This window comes from Pezoporus occidentalis, unplaced genomic scaffold (genome assembly GCF_034315485.1).
Source record: "Pezoporus occidentalis ecotype Australia unplaced genomic scaffold, CSIRO_AGI_Poc_V1 ctg27, whole genome shotgun sequence".
Taxonomy (NCBI): domain Eukaryota; kingdom Metazoa; phylum Chordata; class Aves; order Psittaciformes; family Psittacidae; genus Pezoporus; species Pezoporus occidentalis.
Genome location: NW_026914611.1, coordinates 9,652,478 through 9,676,762, shown reverse-complemented (window position 1 = coordinate 9,676,762; position 24,285 = coordinate 9,652,478). Strand labels below are relative to the sequence as shown.

The 24,285-nt window shown below is 38.6% G+C and overlaps 1 protein-coding gene across 1 annotated transcript in view; it reads left to right on the top strand.

Annotated features, from left to right (window-relative positions):
- Window positions 1-24,285, top strand: part of NALCN (sodium leak channel, non-selective) — a 237,819-nt gene that overhangs the window by 174,748 nt on the left and 38,786 nt on the right. The window contains exons 16-18 of the mRNA XM_062624700.1: window positions 1,071-1,207; window positions 2,915-3,056; window positions 17,657-17,730. Coding sequence (XP_062480684.1) covers window positions 1,071-1,207; window positions 2,915-3,056; window positions 17,657-17,730 — 353 coding nt within the window. The remainder of the gene's footprint in view (window positions 1-1,070; window positions 1,208-2,914; window positions 3,057-17,656; window positions 17,731-24,285) is intronic.

Here is a 24,285-nt window from a genome sequence, read left to right as displayed (position 1 = left end):
CTTCTATAGCATGCTGCAGGAACAAGTATTTCACTAGGCAGTGCAAATGAAAGTTAAAACTCTGACTTCCTAGCCTTGTAAGAATCTATAGCTGATGTCTGTCAGCAGTATTCCCTGCAGGTGCTGATGGTGAAAATCTGTTTGAAAATGTAAGCTTCTAAGCCTGTGTTCACAAGCAGGTGGGAGAAGAAGAGCTGCAATAATCTCAGAGAGATGTATGCTGATTGAAATAGCATGCAATACACATAGCATTTAAAATAAATGTAAAAATTAATTTCACTGATTCTTTTGACTTGGTATTTTGTAGCGATGACACAAATGAATTGCTACATCAGGTAGTAAGAATTTAAGAATCCTATCTCCATATCATATTTTTTTTATCATATATCATTAGATTTAGCCATCATTTGTCCACATAGATAGATGTATCTGCCTTTTCTTTACTTAAATATGTGATATTCTGTGGAATAACTGTTTGTGCATATTTATAAATACAACATGCATTATGTGATTTGCTGAGGCTCAGTATCAGAACTGCTGATGTCGATGGATTCTTTTAAGTCCTTTGTTATTACTTGTAATACTCATCTAAATGTAATTTTCCAGTTATTTTCATGTTCTGAGAGCTAGATTCCTTTAGAATTGCTCCCTTTTAAAATGCCATGTTCTATTTGAATATTGAGGAGCTGTCAGCATATACAAGAAGATGTGCCTAATAAGAAAAGCTCATGGGTGTTTATTTGCTTGATAAAGTGTAAGGGAGCTGTGAAGAAAACATAGAAATAAGCATATTGAATGGGACACTCATACGCTTCATATTTTAAAATTAAAATTATTAGCAATCCTTCCATTTTATGACTTTCAATTAAAGGCATGGTATTGTTAGGTATTTGTCAGCTTCTAGCAGAAGCACACCAATAACTATCAAGTTTACCCTCTGTAGTTCTTTGCTGCCATCTTCTGTTTCTTTCAATGATTGCCATTATTATTTGGATTCTGGAGAGCAAGGCTGTGATATTACAGAGCAAAATTTCCCTTTCTGTCATTTTGTTTCTTTTCCTTGTTTTCAGCTAAAGCAAAGTGAAGCAAATGCAGATACAAAGGAGAAGCTTCCATTACGTCTACGCATCTTTGAAAAATTTCCTAACAGGCCACAAATGGTAAAAATCTCCAAGCTTCCTTCAGATTTCACAGTTCCAAAAATAAGGTATTGAAATATTTCCTTTGCTAGTATGTTATAAACTTGTCTGGTGCCATGTAGCATCCAAGATATTTAACTGGTTTGCTTGTGGGCTCAGCAGATCATTCAGAAAAACAGAAATGAAACAGAATTAATGTTGGCATCAGAAGGATGTAACATTTTGGGTTTACCTCATTCTTACTTGGGAGGAAAAAAAAAAAAAATCCTAAAATTTCTTATAACATATTCATGGAAGCAACTGGATTGACCATAACCACCACAAGTACAGTATGATTGAAAAGTGTGGTGTTGTTACTCCACTCACATTTGGATTTTAGATTCTTGGCTGACATAGACAACTACCAATCTAATTGATTCTCATGTAGCTTTTTAAAGATAAGGTCAACTGGCAGCAAATCATTAGAGGGGTAGCACAGGCCATCCAATACCAGTTACTCTCTGATGACCTTGTCCACTCTCTGATCACCTTGTCCACTCTCTGTATTTGCATAGTTACCATTTTCCTGTAAAATTCACCTTAATAAAGGATCCAACCCTCTGTTGCCTACTTGATCATCAGTTACAGTTCAGTTACTCTTCTGTGATCCCAAAAAAAAGCTTACAGAAATCCAGGGGCTGCTCTGCAGCTGGCCAAACAGGTCTTCTGGACGTGCCCATTCCAGTATCTCTACCAAGCACATACTAGGAGAGAGGATGGTGTGAAAGATGGCTGTCATTGTTCTGGGTCTCCTGAAGTTTGTTTTCTTTTTTTATTAAACTCACAAGGAAGCTAAGGCAGCTGGTTTGACCTATTTGCATCATCTTAGCTGAATGAAAGGCATAATGCTGGTCAAGAAAAACAACTTTCCAAACCTCAGGGAGGCAGTCATAGATGTTTTGCTTTTAGTATCAAAATACTGTTTTGTTATACATTGAGGGCATTCTATTCCTAGTCTTAGTCTTCTTTGGTATTTCCTTCTAGCTGTTTTTTTCCCAGCAGGGAGAACATGTAGACTAATACATGACCTGCTAACTACTGAAAGAGACTTCAAACTATCACTAGTGAATCCTATCTTTAAATCTGAAGCTACTGTACTCTGTAGAACTCTCAGATAAGTATTAGTTTTGACATAGTCAGTTTACACTGAAATTAAGGCAACTCTACTGAACTGAAAATACAGCAAGATGAATGTACATTTGTTGTAAACAGAAATGCGTCTACATTTTAGACATGGTATATGTGAGGGACAGAATTGCTGAAGTGCCTTAATAATGGCATTCAAAGCAGTTATCTGAACAGATGTTTGAAATCTTCAAGAACAAATTTCTTGCAGAGAGTATGTTTCCTTTGGATTATATCAGCGTTTGATGTACACTGAAGTAACAGCTTGCTGTTTGATGAGCTCAGAAGAACTGAAAACTGCAAAAGGCTCTTCAAATTTTTAGCACTTTAACTGGTAAATGAATAAATAAATAATTATTGAAAGGAATAAAGTTATTTGCATAGAAACTGCATGCAAGCTGCCCAGTTCTGAATTCAGGTATGGATTTCTTTAATAAATGAATTTAAGTTTTATCAGTTGTTTTGGCATTCCATCCATTTAGACATTTATAGCTCAGTAGAACTTGGAGTTTATTCATTTTAGCACTAGTGGGCTGTGACATGTCCTAAAGAAAGCCAAATATTAATTCTTCCTGGTTCTAATCCATCAATATCTTCTATTTGTTCACAAGGGAAAGTTTCATGAAGCAGTTTATTGATCGCCAGCAACAAGATACCAGCTGTTTGCTGCGAAGACTTCCTTCAGCATCTTCTTCCTCATGTGACCACTCTAAAAGATCAGCAATTGAAGAAAACAAATATATTGATCAAAAGGTAAATCAAGAGTATAGGGCAGTATACGTCTTCCCTTGCATATTGTGAGAAAAGACGGGAGATTTTTCAGGCTGACAAACTATATAAAAATGAACACAAGCTAGGATGGCTAAACCCAGGCTCAAAGGCTGTATTTAATTTTGCCTAAAACAGACAGCACAGCAGATCCTCATTTTATTTAAATCTTCATGTCTCTTGACTTCAAAATTCAGGATTTGATACATAATTTTGTTCAGTGCATCCATCTTATGAAGCTATTTTTTTAAGTAGTCTTGCTGTTACTCACTGAGAAGCTCATGGAAAATTGAAGTTTGTGAATATCACATGGAATTCTTGAATGCCTTGATACTGTTACACTGTTGAAAACACTTCACTGAAGGAAGGTCTCTGTGTAATCATTGCAGATGAGTAAAAATGTAAGAAGTATTCTAGTTATTTAAAGGACATTAACCTCTCCGTGAGCCTGGGAATCATTAGAAAACAGATGCTGAACACATATATTTAATACCCATTGTGTTAAATGTTGCTAGTTTCCCAGCCAGACTGGCGTGGATGGTTGGAATTGAAAAACATCAGGACTACTTGAAATGATGACAGTGATGATGCAGCAGCATAAGTGAGCGTGTGACTTCTGGCACCTTGCAAAACTGCAGGAGCAGAAAGAGTCTTCATGTGCATCATGGAGGATACTGGCTTCCCAGATTTCTAGTGGCATCTACGTTGATACCACTTCTTAATCATTTTTAATATCATGTAACTTATTAGTGACATTTCAGCAGACAAAAGAAAAGCCCTTTCAGTATTCATATCAGGGTGCTCAAATGCCCTTTGAATATTAACATCAGGGGGCTGTAAATACTTTTTAAGTTAGAAAGAGGGTATGCACTGTAGTTACACAGTATAACTCTTGTCTTTCCTAGTGTGTGGTTTGCATCTGTAACGCAGACAGAATTTGTAAAGGCAGGAAGCAGAGTTGGGGAAAACAATACTCTTCTGATAATGAATAAATTTGCAAATTTGCAAAAGAGGCAATTTGCAAACTGCTGTCAATGTCCATCCCTGTTTCAGTGCAAGAACCCATTCCTGTGGCCGATGTCTTCTGAGACATTAATAAGCCAAAGCTGAACAGCATGGCCTTAGAGGGAGGTGTGTGGAAAATAACATTTATCAGAGAAGGAAGGACATAGGAAGGAATCAAGCCTAAATGGACATCATCTACTCTAACAAGCAAAGCAGAAAAATTAGGTATTAAATGACAAGCCTAGGGGTCAGCAAACCTATGCCAAGTATCACTAATAATGAATCTCAAATGCTGTGCAGGAGAAATCAAAGGGCATTTCTACCATGTATGAAGAGATGAACAGAGACCTTAAACTTGTACCAGCGACACAGAAAAGTCCACAGTATGCATTGCAGAGCTGTGCAATGATTCAGTAGATCTGTCTACATGAATATAGTTAGAATATTAAATTGCAATATCTTAATTCCTTCTGCCCGCTGTTCACAAAAGTTATTATGTTTGAAGATAGATGAATACCTGGCACAGTTTATTCACTGAGATCTTGCAATATGAACACAGACTGCTGCAGTCTTTTCAAATTTTCACTTCCCTCCAAGAGCAACTACATATGATCCGACTTTCATTTTTTAATTGAAATAAGTGTTTGCAAATTGCTTTTGCACTATTCAACCTGCTTTAAGCACATACTTTTGGATTCCCATGCCTCAAGGGTAGAACCAATGATGAGTAACATTCTGATAAATGCAGCTTAAAACAAAGCAGTTACACATTCCTGTTAAGAGGGAGAAAGCACTAGGAAGCATTTTGTGGAAGTAATTACTCTGGCTTTCTATAGTTACAGTTGCCAAGGCAACCTCACTTTTGTATAAAAAAATCTTCATAAAAATATTCTTAAAACAAGCTTGGAATGACTGGTTGCACTTAAATATAAACCTTATATGCATACTTTACTTTCTTTGTAAAAAAGAAACCTGACCAAACTACTAATCCCGAGTACCTAGCAGGATGCATTCCCACTGCTCCTGATAGCAGTGCCATGGCTTCAGAAACTTTTCACATCTTTTTTGCATTGTACTTGATGAAAAATACAAGGGTGGAATCAAAAGGTGAGATTTTGCTGATGCAGATTTGACTCTGTCTTTTCTTTGCAGTGCCTTAGCTGTGGATAGTTCTTCCAGTTTCTTCTGGACTTATATCATTACTTCTGCATTCCACACCTCTTGAAGTGATAGGAAGTACTTAATACATACATTCCTTTATTTCCACTTTAGCCACAATTTTTTTCTTTCTCTAAAAATGTACCACTATATATATATGTTGTTGGTTTTGCCTTCAAAATCAATCTGACCCATAACTTGTGATGATCGGTAAAGCAAATCAGGTTTTGTTCTCTCATATGATTGGTTTTGTAAGTCTTTTCATTATTACAATTACTTCCTTGAAAAGATGTTCTAAGTTGTAAAAAAGGAGTAGATTTTCATTGCATTATTTCTTTTTTTAAGGTATTTTGCCTTCTTAAAAGAATTGAAAATATTATTTGTATATCTACTCATAATCGTGACAGCAGTTGGTTTGAAATTATTTTCATCTGTGCCAAATGAACATAACAGCTTTTGGAAAACAGTCTGTGAGTTACAGAAGTTTTTGAGCTCTTCCAAATTTCAAAATTATTATCAAAGTAATGAACTGACCAAACGCTAATATAAAAAATTGCTTTTAGATACCTTTACCTTTTTTATGTCCCCTAAGAGTTCCCTCTCAATGTGTGAGGTCTGAGTGGGTGTGTGGAGACAGACTGCCATGCTCATTCTACATCCGATGCCAGAAACACCTTAACTATCTCAGTCATGGATGCTTGATAGGCAGCTTAACATGATTCTTTAATTGAGCTCTTTATGATTATCTGTAACTTTGTGTGCAAAAATGGAATTCTCTCAGGTTCTCTGAACTTAACACTGCTGGAAGTGCAGGATATTTGGGTTGCACTCTCTGCTTGAGGTCCTGCAGAGCAAATTTTCTTAAACCCATTGATCTTGCCATAGACTTGCTCCATTGTGTGCTGAGTTAGTCTATCCTGATGTGGTCTGCAGGCCATGAGTTGAAGAGCTCTGGGTCTAATTAGAGAAGCCAGGACTGTCCAAGTTGGTGAGGGTACCCCTGTTGTAGTACAAAGTACCACAAAGATACTTTCTGGTGAAAAAAAAAGAAGTCTGATCAGAAAAAGTGCAAGTATAATGAGGCAGTGCCATTATAAAATCAATGTTAAGGAAAAAATGTCTAAGAAAAGGGTTTAAAAATTAAAAGAGGGAGTTACGATGTTAAATTAACATTGTAGATGTGGGAGAATTGGATTTTTAGAGACAGAGAGGAAAGTGTTCTTTTATACTTCCACATTTATATGAAAATTATTCACAGTATGCTGGGAATTTCCTTAGCTAACCAATATTTAGTAAATTCTTGGACAGGAGAAGAGGATAAAATAAGGAAACATAATTTTTGTGTGAGTGGGTTGATGAGAACAAAGAAAATTGGCACAAAAATGAGGACATCTCACAGTGGTGCTCTCACGAAAGTGTGAGGGAGTCTCAGCAAGTTCGGGGGGACAAAGATCTAAATGAGCTTTAAGATTTACAATAAATCAGGTACCCAGTAAAATACAGCTGAGCTGCCTGCCGAGCATTGGCTTTGGCTTCTTAACTTCAGGGCTGGAATCAGAGGAGCACAGGAACACCTCAGAGTGCTTTCTAAGAGGTATTCAACCTTTAACAGCCCTGTGGAAGATTGTTGTGAGGACACTCTTGAACTGGTTACTTTGGCCATGCAACCGCACAATGCTGTTAGAGTTCAGAACTGGCAGGCTTATAAGACAAACTTTGAAAAAGCCTGTGGCTCAATACATACAGAAAACAATGTGCATGTTTACAGCAGTGGCACAGCAGGAGTGTATTACAAAACAAAGGAAAAGAGCATTTAATGTGTCCATGTATTTTATTGAGACTCTCTCTTTTAATTGAAGGAATATAAGCAAACCAGTTCTTTTATTTTTTTTTATTTGTAAGATTAACTGGATAGTAACAAACATACTTTGTTTCTTTTCTGTCTTATAATCCTGTTTCCTGTCTGTTTCTTTTCACATGTATGAGTTTTGGTTTTAGCTCTTCAAGCAGTGAAACTAGTAGCCGTTCCATTTTCCTGTGCAAGCAAGATCCATCATTAAGGTCTAGATCCTGTAAAACTTTGACCTCCCACGCCATATGCCTCCCCCACTGACTTCCTGCTTGCAGTAGAATGTACCTGTATGATTGGAGGTGATGGTCAGAAAGTAAGAGCTGATCTCAGAGGTAGCCAGAGCCATTACTTTGAAGGACTATTAATATTAAGCCGCAGACCTCGTGCTGGATTCTACGTTCTTCCTCTGGCATGTCTTCTTCTGATCTGTGCTCAGCTTCTTCCATTCATTCCATAGTTTCTAGCAAAAAAAGCCACATATATTCTGAAATTACTTTTCCTTGCAGAAAGTATTTGTAATTTTAAAAGCTGAAATAGCTGATTTATAAGGCATAGAATCATAGAATCATAGAAGAGTTAGGGTTGGAAAGGACCTTAAGATCATCTAGTTCCAACCCCCCTGCCATGGGCAGGGACACCTTACACTAAACCATATCACCCAAGGCCTCGTCCAACCTGGCCTTGAACACGGCCAGGGATGGAGCATTCACAACCTCCCTGGGCAACCCATTCCAGTGCCTCACCACCCTAACAGGAAAGAATTTCCTTCTTATATCCAACCTAAACTTCCCCTGTTTTAAGTTTTAACCCGTTACCTCTTGTCCTGTCACTACAGTCTCTAATGAAGAGTCCCTCTCCAGGATCCCTATAGGCCCCCTTCAGATACTGGAAGGCTGCTATGAGGTCTCCACGCAGCCTTCTCTTCTCCAGCCTGAACAGCCCCAACTTTCTCAGCCTGTCTTCATATGGGAGGTGCTCCAGTGCCCTGATCATCCTCATGGCCCTTCTCTGGACTTGTTCCAACATTTCCATATCCTTTTTATGTTGAGGACACCAGAACTGCACACAATACTCCAGGTGAGGTCTCACAAGAGCAGAGTAGAGGGGCAGGACCACCTCCTTCGACCTGCTTGTCACACTCCTTTTGATGCGGCCCAGGATACGGTTGGCTTTCTGGGCTGCAAGCACACACTGAAGCCGGCTCATGTTCATTTTCTCATCGACCAACACCCCCAAGTCCTTCTCCGTAGGGCTGCTCTGAATCTCTTCTCTGCCCAACCTGTAGCTGTGCCTGGGATTGCTCTGACCCAGGTGTAGGACCTTGCACTTGGCATGGTTAAACTTCATGAGGTTGGCATCAGCCCACCTCACAAGCGTGTCAAGGTCCCTCTGGATGGCATTCCTTCCCTCCAGCGTAACAACCGAACCACACAGCTTGGTGTCATCGGCAAACTTGCTGAGGGCGCACTCAATCCCACTGTCCATGTCAGCAACCAAGATGTTGAACAAGACTGGTCCCAACACCGATCCCTGCGGGACACCACTCGTTGCTGGTCTCCAGCCGGACATTGAGCCATTGACCACAACTCTTTGTGTGCGGCCATCCAGCCAGGTCTTTATCCACCAAGTGGTCCATCCATCAAATTGATGTCTCTCCAATTTAGAGACAAGGATGTTGTGTGGGACAGTGTCAAACACTTTACACAAATCCAGGCATAGCTTTCAGTAACAGAAGACAGGGTGTCCTAAGATATCTTTCAGATGAAGACATACTCATAAACTTTATTTGTATTTTTTTCCTTCTTTAAAAAGAACCAAGGGTAAAATATTTACTCATAAATTACCACTTGCAGAATTTCTGCTTTTTATTGTAATAAACTTATGTCCCAAATTAATCTTCATTAGGGACTGTAATGATAGGACAAGGGGTAGTATGTTAAAACTTAAACAGGTGAAGTTTAGATTGGGTATAAGGAAGAAGTTCTTTACTGTGAGGGTGGTGAGGCACTGGAATAGGTTGCCCATGGAGGTTGTGAATGCTCCATCCCTGGCAGTGTTCAAGGCCAGGCTGGACGAAGCCTTGGGTGACATGGTTTAGTGTGAGGTGTCCCTGCCCATGGCAGGGGGGTTGGAACCTGATGATCTTAAGGTCCTTTCCAACCCTAACTATCCTATGATTCTGTGATTCTAATCAGCCTTTTCTAAACTTTGTTTTGGGCATTCTAATATGCAAAGCAAAATTTTGTCATAAAAAGCACAATATCATTCTGTTGTGTTCCTGATTATATTCTTTTCTCCAAGTAATTTGAAAAAGTAATTTTATTACATTAATTTTGAATATAGCAGAAACTAATAAAGTGTAATTGCACATGAATTCCAAGTAGAAAAGATTATTTATTTTTAAACAATAATAAATACTGCATTTTTTTCTGAAATAATTCTTGAGGAACTTTGTGTTTAAGTATAAACAAAAATAATTTGTTTTTTATCTTAATCTCCCTTTACTGAGTATCTGAGTAGAACTCTGTCATACAAATTCAGATTCCACATACCGCTTGTTAATTAAACACAGCCAAGTGCATCAGTCTTACCTATTTATGTCATTCACAGGTGTTTACAAAATCTATCTAGCTATAACATTCAGGGAAGTCATTAAAACAATCTATCTGCTGGAATGAGAATGACTGTGGATGCAGCATTTTACTGCTCATTACAGTCTTGATTCTCAAAGATTATTTTTGCCCCATGTCTGTTCTCATCATACCTTTCTAATTAATATATGTAAATGCAGTGAGGTATTTCTGGTTTTCTGAAAATTAAGCAGGAGACCTCTTTTCTGCATTCTTTAAAGGTCTTGTTTATTTTCAGAGAAAATACATATGTAACAATGTCCCTGCCTCTGTGTCTAAATAATCAATTTATAGAAAAAGACACTTTCTCATTAAGTATTTTACCACATACATATTTCAGCTGATAATGTTTAATTTTTCTGGCCATGTTTGCTTTCAGAGCAGAGAAGACAGAGCTGCAATAGTAACAAGATTCTGTTCTTGTTATGGTTTGTCCCTAGCTTCTGATGATTTTAACTCGCTTTGTCACTTATGCCTTCACATAGTACGATCAAAATTCTGCCTGAAAAAGACCAATCTTCAATTAATTTCTGACAGAAAGTAGGCTGGTAACTGGATACTTCGTCATTTCCAAAAACTACCATAGTTCAGCTCTTCTTTCTGGCATTAGCTTTCCATTTCATCAGTTTTTCACTAAAAGATTTCAAGGGTTTGATACAAAGGCTGTGAGTATGCATTAAAACACAAAGGGCTGATCATACTCCTATTTCTTCAAGCAAATAAAATACAGTCATGCCAAAGTTTTTAGGGATGTTGTAGTCTAACAGAAAAGAGCATGCATTAGTTTGGGGTGAGGGGAGAGACAGTGAGGGGCTGGGTTACAGGAAAGTTCTTCTATTTGAGCCTTGTACTCTCCCTTTCCTGCTCCTACTGAGGAATCCAGATCTCTTTCTCCAAGCCCTTGGGTCTCCCTCAGCCACTCACAGGACTCATTCACAAGAACTGGTGGAATATAGTCATGATCGCCTTGTTCTAGTGAAGGCATTTATATGCATATGCTTATAGAACCAGGAATAATGTTATTTCATGTTCCTCCAACCCAAGTTACTTCCACCTTGAAACTCTCAGTCGATATCAGTCCTCTTCCATCTAGCCCACCATGGCAGTCCCTTCTCTACAGCCTCACGATCCCCATCTCAAGGTGTGGAGTGGAGCCTTCTCCTCCATCACTGTGCACCCAGCAGAACGTATTACAGCCCCATATCATCTTGGCCACGAGTCCTTACTTCCACCCTGTTGTTGGCTGTCATGAGTAATCTACCCAGCCCTCTTTACTACCTTTTCCCAAGGTCTCCCTGGCTCCTGCCTTGAGTAAAGATGGAAAACAAAAGAAAACAAACTTATCCAAGTTTGCCCAAATGATCAGAGGGCTGGAGCACCTGTCATATGAAGACAGGCTGAGAGAGTTGGGCTTGTTCAGCGTGAAGAAGAGAGGGTTCCAGGGAGACCTTATTGTGGCCTTTCAGTACTTTAATGGAGCTTACAAGAAAGATGGGGACAGACTCTTTAGTAGGTCCTGTAGCAATAGGACAAGGGGTGGTGCTTTTAAACTAAGGGAGGGGAGATTCAGACTGGATGTAAGGAAGACGTTTTTTACTACAAGGTGGTGAAACACTGAAACAAGTTGTGTATGAGATGTGACATCCCTGGAAACATTCAGGGTCAGCCTGTATGGGACTCTGTGCAACCTGATCTAGTTGAAGCTGGCCCTGCTCATTGCAGGGCACTTGGAACTAGATGACCTTTAAAGGTCCCTACCAACCCAAACTATTCTGTGATTCTATGGCAAACCTACCCATTAAAATGCTGAAAGTGAAAAACTCAGATATGTCAAAGGGAAAAACCCAGCTATAGTATGACAAGACATAAAAGAGAGGGATTCTCCCTCCCTGGAGTTGTTCCCCCACGTGTCTGAGATGGACTGCTGTCATCCCCTTTAAGTCTTCGAGGGGTTCGTGAGTATACTCATATTAACCTTGTCCACATTCTCAGGCTTAATGAAAAAGGTCTTTGGTTATGAAAGGACACGTAGATTTTCCAAACCACTAGTCATCAAATTAGAAGAACATGGCTTTCCTTAAGAGAGAGGCAGCAATCAAGGGCTACAAAATGAATTAAGGCTATTTCAGGTGAATGACTCCCAAGAGTTAAGATTATGCCTACTTCTCATTCTAGACATCTGATCAGAAGGGACAGCCTTTGACTCCTTGTGGCACTCATCTAATGCTAGACCACTTTCTTCACTGTTTAGTGAGCCTGTTTCTTATATAGGACAACCTCGCCAAGGGCTAGATTTTTAAAGTCCAAATTAAAATAGTTAGTTCTACTCGGAGGGAGAGAAATGGATTAGGTGATCTCTAGAGGTACCTTGTAATTGCACCCTTTATGATTCTGTAGGCATTAAGCAAAGTTTTCAAAAGGGCTTAAGAACTTCCCCACTGATTTCTACAGGCTTTAGTCACTTAACCTTCTTAAATTCTTTTGAACATTTTGTTGAGTACCTACCGATAATTTCCCTTATATCACTCTTGATTTTTGTGTCACATTCATTTTGATACTGTCTGATCTCTTCAAGCCAAAGATAAATAGGCAGAATGTTGTTGAACAAATAATATTTGCATTTGAGAGGCTACATAGCAAACTCTTCTGGGCCAAAAATATCCTATATTTAATAGAATGATCAAGCAGATTCTGCCCAAATATTTCCTCACTGTTTCTTAAAGAATCACTCTTATATATTGCTTATTGTGTTGACTCTTCATATTTCCCCAAGAAGCTTGTTTAAATAACAGTACAATACCTCACAATCTGTTCAGTCGTCTGCAAGTCTGTATAAATCATCGTCATCCAACAAATACTAAACTGAAACAGAAGCTTTGGGTGATTTTTTTTTCTTGTAATTTCTGGCTTGCTACAGAAGACTATTCCCATATGGTCCTGCAGTTGACCATAAAAAAAACAACACTAAGCTAAAATTCCTTATTTTCAGGTAACACTAAAAAAAAAAAAAAAAAAATCAGAAAAATATATCGCATGCACTTTTTCCCCCCCATTTTCCCCGCTTGTCTCACCTCATGTTGCAGAGCACCCACCAGCACTTGTCTCTTCTGCCAACTCTGCAGTGGTCTGATACAAGAGCAATACACTACATCACCACAGTTTTTACCTGTTGATAGCATACACTTCTCTGTCAAACTCAAGTTGAAAACAGTTACTTTATGAAGTCCTTGCTGGGGTTTGTGCACTGCACACGTCACTAGCCATATCTATCAAAATCTTGACAATGAATAGCATTTCTTGAAATGTAAAGCCACTGAGCCATATCTTAGCTGTTGTAAACTGGCACAGATTCCCATGAAGTCAGCAGTGCTGAGCCAGTACACCTAGGCTGTCAGATTGGTCCACACTCATTAGCTGTCACCTAGCAAAGGTATCATCCTGTGTTGCCTTGCTTTTAATCTTATGCCAAGGCTTTTGTTTTTCCAGGGTAGAAAGCCTGGATTTTTGAAATATATTACTAAATAAATACTCACTTAAAATGTTTGCAGTACCTTTTTAAAGCAGCGGGTGGCACTTGCAGAGCAACAATGTGCTGTGATTTAGCTTCTTTTACAGCAGTTACAGTAGTTTATTGATTTATCCTTGTCGTTTTGGACAAATGGGATCTCATAGGATGCAGCATTCAGGTCGAGTTCACACTAACTGGGTCATTTGGTCTGCCTAAAGTCTGTCCTGCCAACAGCAGCCCTGAAGGGTGCCAGCACTTGTTGGAGAAGCAGTGCCTGCAGATTTCCTAATTCTGTGTTTACAGTCACATCTCTGTAAATAACCTCAAACGAATGTGGAAAGCAAGGCATGAGCTTTAATCATGGTTTCATAGGAGCACATGCCTTCCATCTAAATCCTTTTTATCAAGGAAATACTATTGGTAATTTGCTGACCTGTCACAGCTGTTCCTTGCAGATTAAAGTAACCTGTAGGAGTTCTTTAGGATGTGTTGTTGAAAACATACTTAACAGTAATCGGATGCTAGTAGGTGATTTCAGGACAGTGTCTTCTGCCAAAAAAAATAATGGGCTACAGCAGAAAGCTATATGGCACTGTTAATTCAGCACCAAGTGTACTTATAGGTAGCATAAAGAAGTAAATAAATAACGAGTAATAAAGATACACTGAGGGTGTCCTCACACTACATTACAATCTGTAATAAAAAAACCCAGCAGGCTAAGCAGATATACCCTAACATAACCTCAGTAGAGTATACTGTACTTATTTAATTCCACATCATCTGATCAAGTAATGTCTTTTGTACATTAACACTGCTAATAATTTCCTCTGCAACATTCAAGAACTCGGCAGGTATCACAAGTTTTAATTGCCAGACTCATTTTATGCCAGCATGTGGCATCTAGACATTATTAAACAAAATACTGATCATCTCCCCCATTTTCTGTTTGCACGGTTCCATTGCATTTGCCTGGTGTGCTATGCAAATTTGGAAAATTAAATGGGAAGCAGTTTGGTTTATTTATCTAATATAGAAATAAGGATATATATATTTAAAATCTACAGTAATGTTTGATTTTCTTCAGCATCCATAATGGCATATGCATGTTGCTATTTGACTGACTCCTTTAAATATGAGAAATGGATCACTTGAGCATATCTAAAAATATTATTTTGTATTGCTTTTTCTGGATATTTTAAACTTGAGATACTCTCACTAGGGTTCTGCTGAAGGACACACTCTTAATCTTGAAAAGCTGTAATCCTTGGAAGTGCTTGGTTTGTATTATCAGTTCCATTTTGAACCACTGAGATCGCTAGGCACTGAAGTATAGGGTTTTGTGCATGCTCATGTGCTCCTGGGTTAAAGAACTGGATACCTGGCTCCAATCTAAATTCTGTCACAGTGCAGAGGCAGACAGGGTGGTAACAAACCTTCAAGACTTTACCTAAGCCTCAGTCCATTGGGTATGTTTAGACCCCAGTCAGTGCCCAAGGATGTACTGTTTCAGGTGCAAGTTTTACAGCTAGTCCTGAAAAAAAGTGCAGGAAAAATAAATGCACTCTGCAAAAATAGCCTGGTGCAACACCCATGGTTCTAGGCCCTTTCCCATTCCCATCACTTCTTAAGCATATTTAGGCATGTTTAGGAATAACAGTAAAATTCATGAGCAGCTTTGGGAGTAGGAACTAGAACCCAGTCTTTTCTCCACCATCTCAGTGGGTCCAGGCATGGGCTCCTTCCTGCTATTTCTCTCTGGCTCCATGGGTGTTTCCCTTCTGGCTGTGCAGTGCCAAATAACAGCATGCAGTGCTGTCCTTGCAAACTTACAGCAGACAACTGGAGTGTTCATTGGAGGCATCAAAACCAGGGGAACAAACCTTTTCCAGCTGAGGCGTGCAAGGGATTTAGCAGTATGCTTTTATTCAAAACATACATTGCCGCCTTCTTTGTTAGTCTTGCTACCTAGAGGGAGGACTCAGCAGTCCCTGATAGACGCATGTACCAGATACAACTAGCCATTGGCCTAGACCTCCTGGCAGATTTTCTCGAGATGTTCTTCCTTGCTGCCAATAGGATGGTTTTAACACTTGGCCTGAAGAAGGACTAAATGTGTCATTACAAGATCCAGTCTCCCTGTGAAGTCTTTGAAAAGAAGTAGACTCCTTGTTCCTGCTTTGCCAGGGCATGTTCCCTTGTTGAAGACCTCGTGAATTTTCCTGCTTGGACCACACAATTGATGCCAAAGTGTTTTGACACCTGTTATAAACACCAAAAGTGGTCTACGCCAGATACGGAGCTGTAGACAATTGCTGGAAAATTTATTTGCCTTTGATTTTTTCTCAAGTCAAATAAGCAATAACTGGAAATTTGAAAGGAAATTAATGCTTCCTGTGTTTGAAATCTTTCCAATTTCTAAGATGTTAACAAGCAAAGAATTGTTACTAGAAATAAATTGACATAACGCATTAGCAGGCAGCCCTCTTTTTTCTCCTGATGTTTGATGTAATTGCAATTATTCTAAAGCAATTATTTAAAACAGGGAAAAAAACCTCAAACCAGTTGTTTTTCTACCTTCATTATTCCCATAAGTTTGATGTTCATAGTTGAGACCTAAAAAACCATATTAGCTAACACTTTACAAGAGGATGGATATTCTTTTGGTTTGGAGGTTGGATTTTTTTTTTTCTGATAAGGGGAGAAATAGTTATCGGGGAATCCACTAACGTTAATTTCACTGACACCAGAAGACAAAAGGTGTGAAAGAGTTGTCTTTGTTTTCATCGTCAGTTATATCTAAATCCATGGTAAGGTACCATGCTGATAAATCCACTAAGCCTGTCCTGAGATACTGCAAATGACTTAAAACCTACATAAGTATGTTTATATGAATTATTCACCCCTACATGATATTTAATATAATGGTATATCTCATACTGTGATTTCCAGTTTATTTTGATGTTGGCCATATCAAGGCAATGAAACCATTTTTTTTGTTTTTTTTCTGTTCAGAATTCAACAATTCTGTTACTATTTATTTAAATCTTAACTGAAATTCCAGTACCTTATTTTCCAGACTGAAGTGTTGCATACTTTATTTCAGTTTCCAAGTTGCTGGTTTTTTAAGGACCCAACCGAATCTTAAAATAGTAATGTTTTCAAATCATTCCACAGGCAGTACAGAGATAGGTTAGGACCTGAGAAAGGTTAAAGAGGCCACACTTGAAAAGGCAAGGGTTAGGAAAGTGATTGTAGCTTGCTACTACAGGTGTGGCTTAAAAAGTAGTAATCATTTTGTTAAGGGCAACCAGTATAATAAACAAGTTGTAAGGTATTTTCTAGGCTTCTGTTTTTCTCCAAGTAAGACTTCTTACTGTGAATCAATCTGTTTTAAGAGTTCTAGCAAAATTATTTGTCAAATTACTCTGGATTTGAGGCAGTGACTTACATCCTTACATCAGACACAGATCAGTTAAACCAATCTGATACTTCTCAGAAATAGTTTTAAAGAAACATGCTTAAGGATTCCGTTTCAGATTGATCAGAAACAGGGCACACATTGCTAGGAGCTCTCAAATCTTTCCCAACCATTTGCTTCAAAACAACCATCTCCAAACAGTCCACAGTCTTTCAAGGTGCAAGAGGCTTTCTGTTCATCGCAGGTGCAGTTCCTCAGCTAAATTCTTCAGCTGTTATTTGTTCCTTGATTTGCCATGTTTGCTGACCACTTGCTTAGGCATTAAGTGCTTGGGTTTTATGTATTAGTCCTTTCATTTAAGGAAATTTCAGGAAGTCTTGTTCACAAGAATATGTCTAAAACACTGTTCATAACCAGAGGCAAACACATGCACATTTTGCTCACCACATTTTTTGTTCTACATTGTGGGGAGGAAAGGGACCTACTTTCATCTCACCTCCTCTAGGCACTGAAATGATACATCTAAGCTTCGTTAGCTGCCTCTGCTATATAGTTAAGGCATCTCTAGGGTATGATCCAGCCTACTCAAAATCCAGAGTGAAGGAGGGGTAGCAAAGATTAAGACAAAGTGTGACTTGGCTAACGAGAGAAAAACAGAAATCTCTGATAAAAGGAATAGTACTTGTTCTAGTCAACAAAACTATCTGCTTCTTTCTGCAATGAACTAGCAAGGGTCTGGGTTTCGAAGACCAAAACCTGCAAGAATAAGGCTAGGTTCTGATACATTCCTCAAGGAATTTGCTCTCAAAAGTGACCATTTTGATCTTTTCCACCATCCTTTTCCTGGAAAAAGACACCCATGCTACAGACTGTGAAAAATATCTTTATGCTAGAGAACACTATGTGTTTAACTTTATATACACTCAGCATTGTAATGTTTCAATGGTCTGTCACATACACATGCTGTATTTTATGTCAGTTTGAAAGTACACTGTCTTTTTCTTAATTTTATAGCTCCGTAAATCTGTTTTCAGCATCAGAGCAAGAAACCTTCTGGAAAAAGAGACAGCAATCAATAAAATTCTAAGGTAAGAATCAGCAGTGGTTTGATACTGGTTTAAATGTCATCTGATTTCTCATAACCTTGTTTTTCATGTATGTTACTGTATGTATAATATTTATTATAGTATACCCCTTTGTAGTACATCTGTTGCCTTCATTATCAAAGATAAATTTCTCAAAGAGAAATCTGGCTGTATCGTATGCATAAACAGCAACAAAGGAAAGACTGATCTTCAGTATGTATTTCAGTTCTGTGTCACATGGAAAGATCATGTTTCAGCACTTTTCACTTATTCCTTCCAAATTAACAAAGAAAAAAGTCTCTTTGTATGTTCTCTAAAGAATTCTAGCCTAGTTCTTGCATAAATATGAACATAATAGAAGTTGTACACCAGAAAGCAGAGGCTACACGTGATCATATTTCAAGTAGGAAATGTACAATGAAGATTTGAGAACTGGGATTTCTTTAGAAGGATTTCCTGAATGTTTTAATAATGATCACTCATTCTGGTATTCCATATCAAGTAAGTACACAGCACTGTAAGTAAATAATGCAAGCCTAAGTCTCCAAGATGCATATCTAAAGTTATCATATGGGTAACAGTTGCAGTTTTTCACGCCACTATTGGTTTTACCTTAGAATGACTACAATTGGCATCAGCAATCCCAGCGATTTATAGATCATTCTTTCTTTTATATTTACACTCTCACAACAGCAGATGTGTCTCCAGAATATTATGTGTGAGTGGTCCCAGGTATATATATTCCAGTATAAACAGGAATAACTGATTTGAGCAGTACAGCTGTGGGATTAGATTAATTATGGCAGTGTTTTGTGGAGAGCAGTGCATTAGGAATTCAGAGTGATTCCTGAATTATGAAATTTCTTGAAAAATGCCTAGTGATTACATGCTATCTGAGAAATATTACAGCTCTACTTCTTAATACTCTATGAGAATACAGTGCAAGGAAAACTGTAGAAATTAATGTGAAATTTTATCTGTCTTTAAAACCATGGTAACGAAAATGTGAACAATTTCTAATTCTAATGGCAAAATGTTATTGAGAAATGCAATTACAATTATAAATACAATATATATAATCATGTCATTACATAAGTACTCTATTTAAAAGAAAAAAAAAAAAAACCACAAAACAAACCCAAAAACCTTAGGGCTCTGTTTTAAGCATTTCTTTCACTTACATGAAAGTACCTTGATTTTACAGGCATTACGGTTACAGATAGGTAAATACAGGTCGCTTTGTCCTGAAAAAAAAACACTTCTAAAAATATGTTTTTAGATACAGGCTTCGTGGCAATGTTTCAGTAAAACATTTGTAATGAAACTCTATGTTATATTGCAACTGTGAAACGTTATTGACACCTCTAGGGTTACATAAATGTCAGTTTGTTGGCATGTTTCTTACACTACACCTCAGAGAAAACACGCAGACAAAGAGAATGCCCTATTTTTATATTTTAAAAAATAAATAAATAAGACCTGTGACATCTGCAGGGGTTCCATTCTTTCTTGCATAGAAGCAAAAATTAAGTCCTGCAAATTGAAGATCAAAATTCTAATGAATTCTTCCATCAGCACAGCACTTTCCCCTTTCAGAAGAATTCTGAAGCAGAGTGGGACAAGAATCCAAGCAAACGGTTGCTTGGACTTCACTGGGTTCTCAGAGGTACCAGGACAGAATCAGAAATCAGTCATTCCAGTTTCAATCCTCTGACTTCCACTTGGTCCTTCAGAGCATGACTTCTGCCAAAGTTTTGTATATAGGGAGACCTCTCGTCAATTCACCTGAGTTCCTCTGAGGAAAAAATACAGAGGGAGAAGAAAGTTTTCTGATAATCTTATCTGCATTTACTGTGCTTTTCTGTGTACTTCCTGGGTCATCAGCAATGAACTTTTGAGGAAGACAGAGAAAAGGAGGGAACCTCTGTGAAGTAAGAAAAATATGGAATCATATGTGTTCTGATGCTTTCTGAGGATGCTTTTAAGTCATTTGCAAGAGGCGGTCTTATGCTCCTCCTGAAAAAAAAGGAACAAATACTGTTTATTCTTTCTTGTTATTGACTCAGAGTTGTTAAACAAGTGCTGAACTGTGACATCTCCAATACATCTGTTCCAGCATAAGAAAATTGTGTTCATGGTATTGTGTCATGGTGGGCATGCTGCTAGAGAGCATTGCTAGGGATGGGCCTGATGGTCCTGAGCCAGTGTTTCCATGCTGTTGCCAGCATCGATGTGGGGGAATTTTACAAACAGAGAATTGGGAAGAAGGATAAAATTTACAGCTGAAACTTCGGATTCAGCTCAGGGAACACAGGAAAACTCAAACTCACAAGACATACGATATTCTTTTTCTTATTTTTACTTTACTTGTAAATGCTGTATATTCCTTAAGTAGCTGAATCTCAGCTATTCAGAGTATGTGACAAAAGAAAAAATGGCATTTATGCCAAGAACAATAAGAGAGAACTCCATATGTCTCTTCTGAAAAGATTCCTTCTAGAATCTTTTTAAATTTTGTCTACCTGAATTAAAGAGCACTTAATCTAAATCATTTCCTCTACACAGTAAAGCTGTCTATAGGCAACTACAACTTGATCAAATTGCCATACTGAAAAAAAGAGTTTTAAGTCTGTTCTGGCTGAAGTCCACCTCTCACCTTCCACACACAAACACTTTTTAAATCTCAAAAAAATCATATTTCAGTCAAATTCTAAATGTTTCAACAGAATCAGCATCAGAGAATCACAGAATCGTTAGGGTTGGAAGGGACCTCTGGAGATCATCTAGTTCTACATTACACACAGGTACCTTTATGTCTCTTTTGTGCATCTTCCTCTATCTAAACCTTGTTTTTCCCTTTATATACAGAACTGCAGGTTGACATCTTCTTCCCCAAGAGGTGAAAGGAGGGCATAAGAAGCCCTCAACCACTCAGATGGGTGATACATTCAGTCCTAGTTGTCTTCCCTACTTGTCTCATGTTACATTATGCATCAATATGTAGGTCTCAGGTCTCTTCATTTTCCTGCACCTTTCTTACTGCACTTCAGGAGAACTATCTATTTTCTGAAAGTCCTTGCTTGGAAACCATCCTTCATCTTGCCCCTTAAGGTCTCAGTGCAGTTAGTCCTAGGAACAAAATCAAGGATGTAACAACTACTGTCCTGGGTACTTTGACTCAAACCGGTGATTTGCATGACCCCTGCCAGTGTGAGCACAGAGAGACTTAACTCTCCACGTAAGTTCATTCTGAGGTGGGGAATTGACCCTTCTGAGGGAAATAAAACAAGATAACAGTGAATTACAGACAGAACAACTATTTCAAAACACAGTCACATTTAGTGGTGCCTCCGAGTTACAAAGAGTTCAATTTCTTTCTGAAAATTATGATGAATTTCCCTCAGCAGCAATAACTGCTTTTAGCAAATATAATTCCTCCTGCATATCTATCATCAGCATTTCCCACTTCTGTCTCTATCTTGCTGTGAGCACTGCTTTTAATCTCAAAAGCAAGTTTTGTGCCTGTAGTTCTTCTGACCCTCTTTTCTTGTGGGGTCAGTATCTAAGAATGGGTTTCTAGACCTTTGTAAGTCCCGTTGGCTTTCTGAAGTAGCAAGGGTGGAGAAGGTCTAGTCAAAATGTTGTGGATAAAGCAGTCCATTCTCTCCAGAGCTGAGGATAAGTTGTAAACAGCAGAAGATGGTGAAGAAACTGAGCAAATTTAAAGTAGTCTTACATAGTCCAAATTGTAATCAAAGTATCAGTAGTGCAGAACCTGATTCTGGTGTCTATTATGATTCATAGAATCACAGAATGGTTGAGGTTGAAAGGAACCTCTGGAGGTCATCTATTCCGACCTCTTTGCTCCAGCAGGGCCACCCAGAGCCAGTTGCCCAGAACCATGTCCACACAGCTTTTCAATGTTTCCAAGAATGGAGACTCCACGGCATTTCTGGGCAACCTGCACCAGTGTTCAGTCACCCTCACATAAGGGTTTACGCCCTTATTTTATAAAATACAAAGAATAACTTAAGTTCTCTGATGTGTTGATAAGAAAATCAAACTCGCCAAAATCACAGAAATTAATTTTATGATAAAATATGACAGTTTTTTAAACTAACACTTTTAAAATGGTCATCTTTTTATGTGCTTTTCATTACAGCTGATGCTGTAGTCAAAATGCAAACTAATGCTAGGGGCATGGAACAGAATTTTCATGTTCTAGTCAAGATTTCTCTGGTGCATGTACTGGGCCTAAGGGAATACCATAGCTCATGCTTAAAAGGAACTTTCAGTTTCATAAATAGCGAATCTAGTGAAGTGCATTTATCTTATGTTTGAAACTGAACTGCCATAAGCGCATCTTGGAGGCAAAAAAAAAAACAACAAAAAACACCAAAAAAAAAGGAGGGGGAAAAAAAAAACACACAAAAAAGTATTTTGCAAGTCTTTTGAAAGTGCTAATTTACTAATATGCTAGAAGATAATTCAGGCTGTGTTCATACAAGTGTTTCTGCAAAATACAGTGATTCTTTTCTGAATATTAGAATGAGCAAGAAACAAAATTCTCTGTGCTTCTAGGAAAGTTATAAAATTAATCTCTGAATAAATTTCCTTTGGACACTAATATGGTAGTATAATACACCACCTGTCATAAAAGAATGAGCAAACCTTCTCATTAGTTTGTTTATTACAGGACCATAGGCAGTCAGAAGGGAACTTTGGAGCCCGTGTTGTCCAACTGCCTACTTCAAGTAGGACTATTGTTAACCCTGGATCAGACCAGCTTTTCATCTTCTACTGCTCTGGTTCAAGCACCACATTACCCTACCCTTGGGAGAGCTTTTTCCTGATGCCCAGTCTGAACCTTTGCACCCACTGTTTCTGGCCATTGGTCACTGCTCTGGTGGTGTCACAGTAACAAGAGTTTAGCTCCATGCTTTAACCTTCTCTTCACCAAAGTAAACAAGCCCACCTCTCCCAAGTCTCTCTGGAGGTCGTGTGTTACTGGCCACTGACTGTACCTGCTCCTGTGTTTTAACATCCCTTCTGAAGTACCCAAAAGTGTGTTTCAGGTGTAGCCTCTCCAGCTCGTGAGAACAACTTCCCTTGATATGCTGGCTACACACCTCCTTAATACAGTAATAATCAGTTTGCCTCATTGATGGCAGGGACACATTTATCCAGTTATCATCCAGATCCAGACATAGTGCACAATGTGACTTCTTTTCCTCAGCCAGCCATTCCACAGCCTGCATGGAAACATGGAACTATTTTGCACCAGATGTGAAACTTCGCACATTTCCTTGTCCAACTTCCTAAAGCTTTTGCTGACTCAGTCCTCAAGTTTATCAGGGTCCTTCTGGTTTAATGCTCTACCATTCAGTGTGTCAAGCACTGCTTTTAGCTTGTCCACATAGCCAGTCCCTTCATCTTGATGATGATAGGTTTGAGTGTTTATGTATAAGAATCAGGGGGAAGGCCATCATGGAAGATACTACGGTGGCAGCCTGTTTTATAGACCACCCAACCAGGATGAAAAGGCAGATGAAATATTCTGTAAGTAGCTGGGAGAAGTTTCACAATTGCTAACCCTTGTTCTCGCGGGAGGACTTTGCAGATGTCCACTGGAAATACAATACAGCCGAGAGGAAATAGTCTAGGAGGTTCAAGGAACATGTGGAAGATGACTTCCTGACACAGCTGGTGAGGGAGCCAACTAGGGAGGGCGCCCCCTCAACCTGTTGTTTGTGAACAGAGAAGGACTTGTGGGTGATGTGGCAGCTGGAGGCTGCCTTGGACAAAGCAATCATGAAATGATAGCTCTCAGTTCTCAGAGAAGTAAGGAGGGCAGTCATCAGAACTGCCATGTTGGACTTCCAGAGGGCAGACATTGTCTTATTTAGGATCCTGGTTGACAGAGTCCCTTGGAAGGCAGTCCTGAAGGGCAAAGGACTACAGAAAAGCTGGATATTCTTCAAGGATAGAAGTGGAGAAGACCTGCTTGTCTCGAAGTCATAGAAAAAAAGAGAGGTTATGCAGGGAGAAAATTAGGGGGGCCAAAGCCCAACTAGAACCTAATCTGCCTGACATAAAAGACTAAAAAATGTTTCTGTAAATACATTTGCAACAAAAGCATGGCTAAGGACAATCTTTGTCAATGATCTGGATGAAGAGGATGCATTTTGCTTGCTATTCACACAGTACCTTACTGAATTAAATTCATAAAATGAAAGAAGGAAACACCAGAATGCCTATCAGGTGGATTCACTATGAATCTTAGGTTGTCACATTTAACTATATGTTCCAAGTTAGATGGAAGTAAAATGAGAACAGAAAAATTTAGTAAAGATAGAGTAATAGTGAAAACAACACTGAAAGAGGCTGATAATTGAGTGTTTTACTGAGGTGTCCCAGACAGCTGAGACTTCAGTGTGAGCACATTTCAGGGAGAGCAAGGACAAAAGTACCTCATAATATATGCAGCTGTGTAGTTACTGCAGAAGCATTCGCTCATTAAGATAATACAGAAAACCAGCAAATTGGTGTTCTACTGGA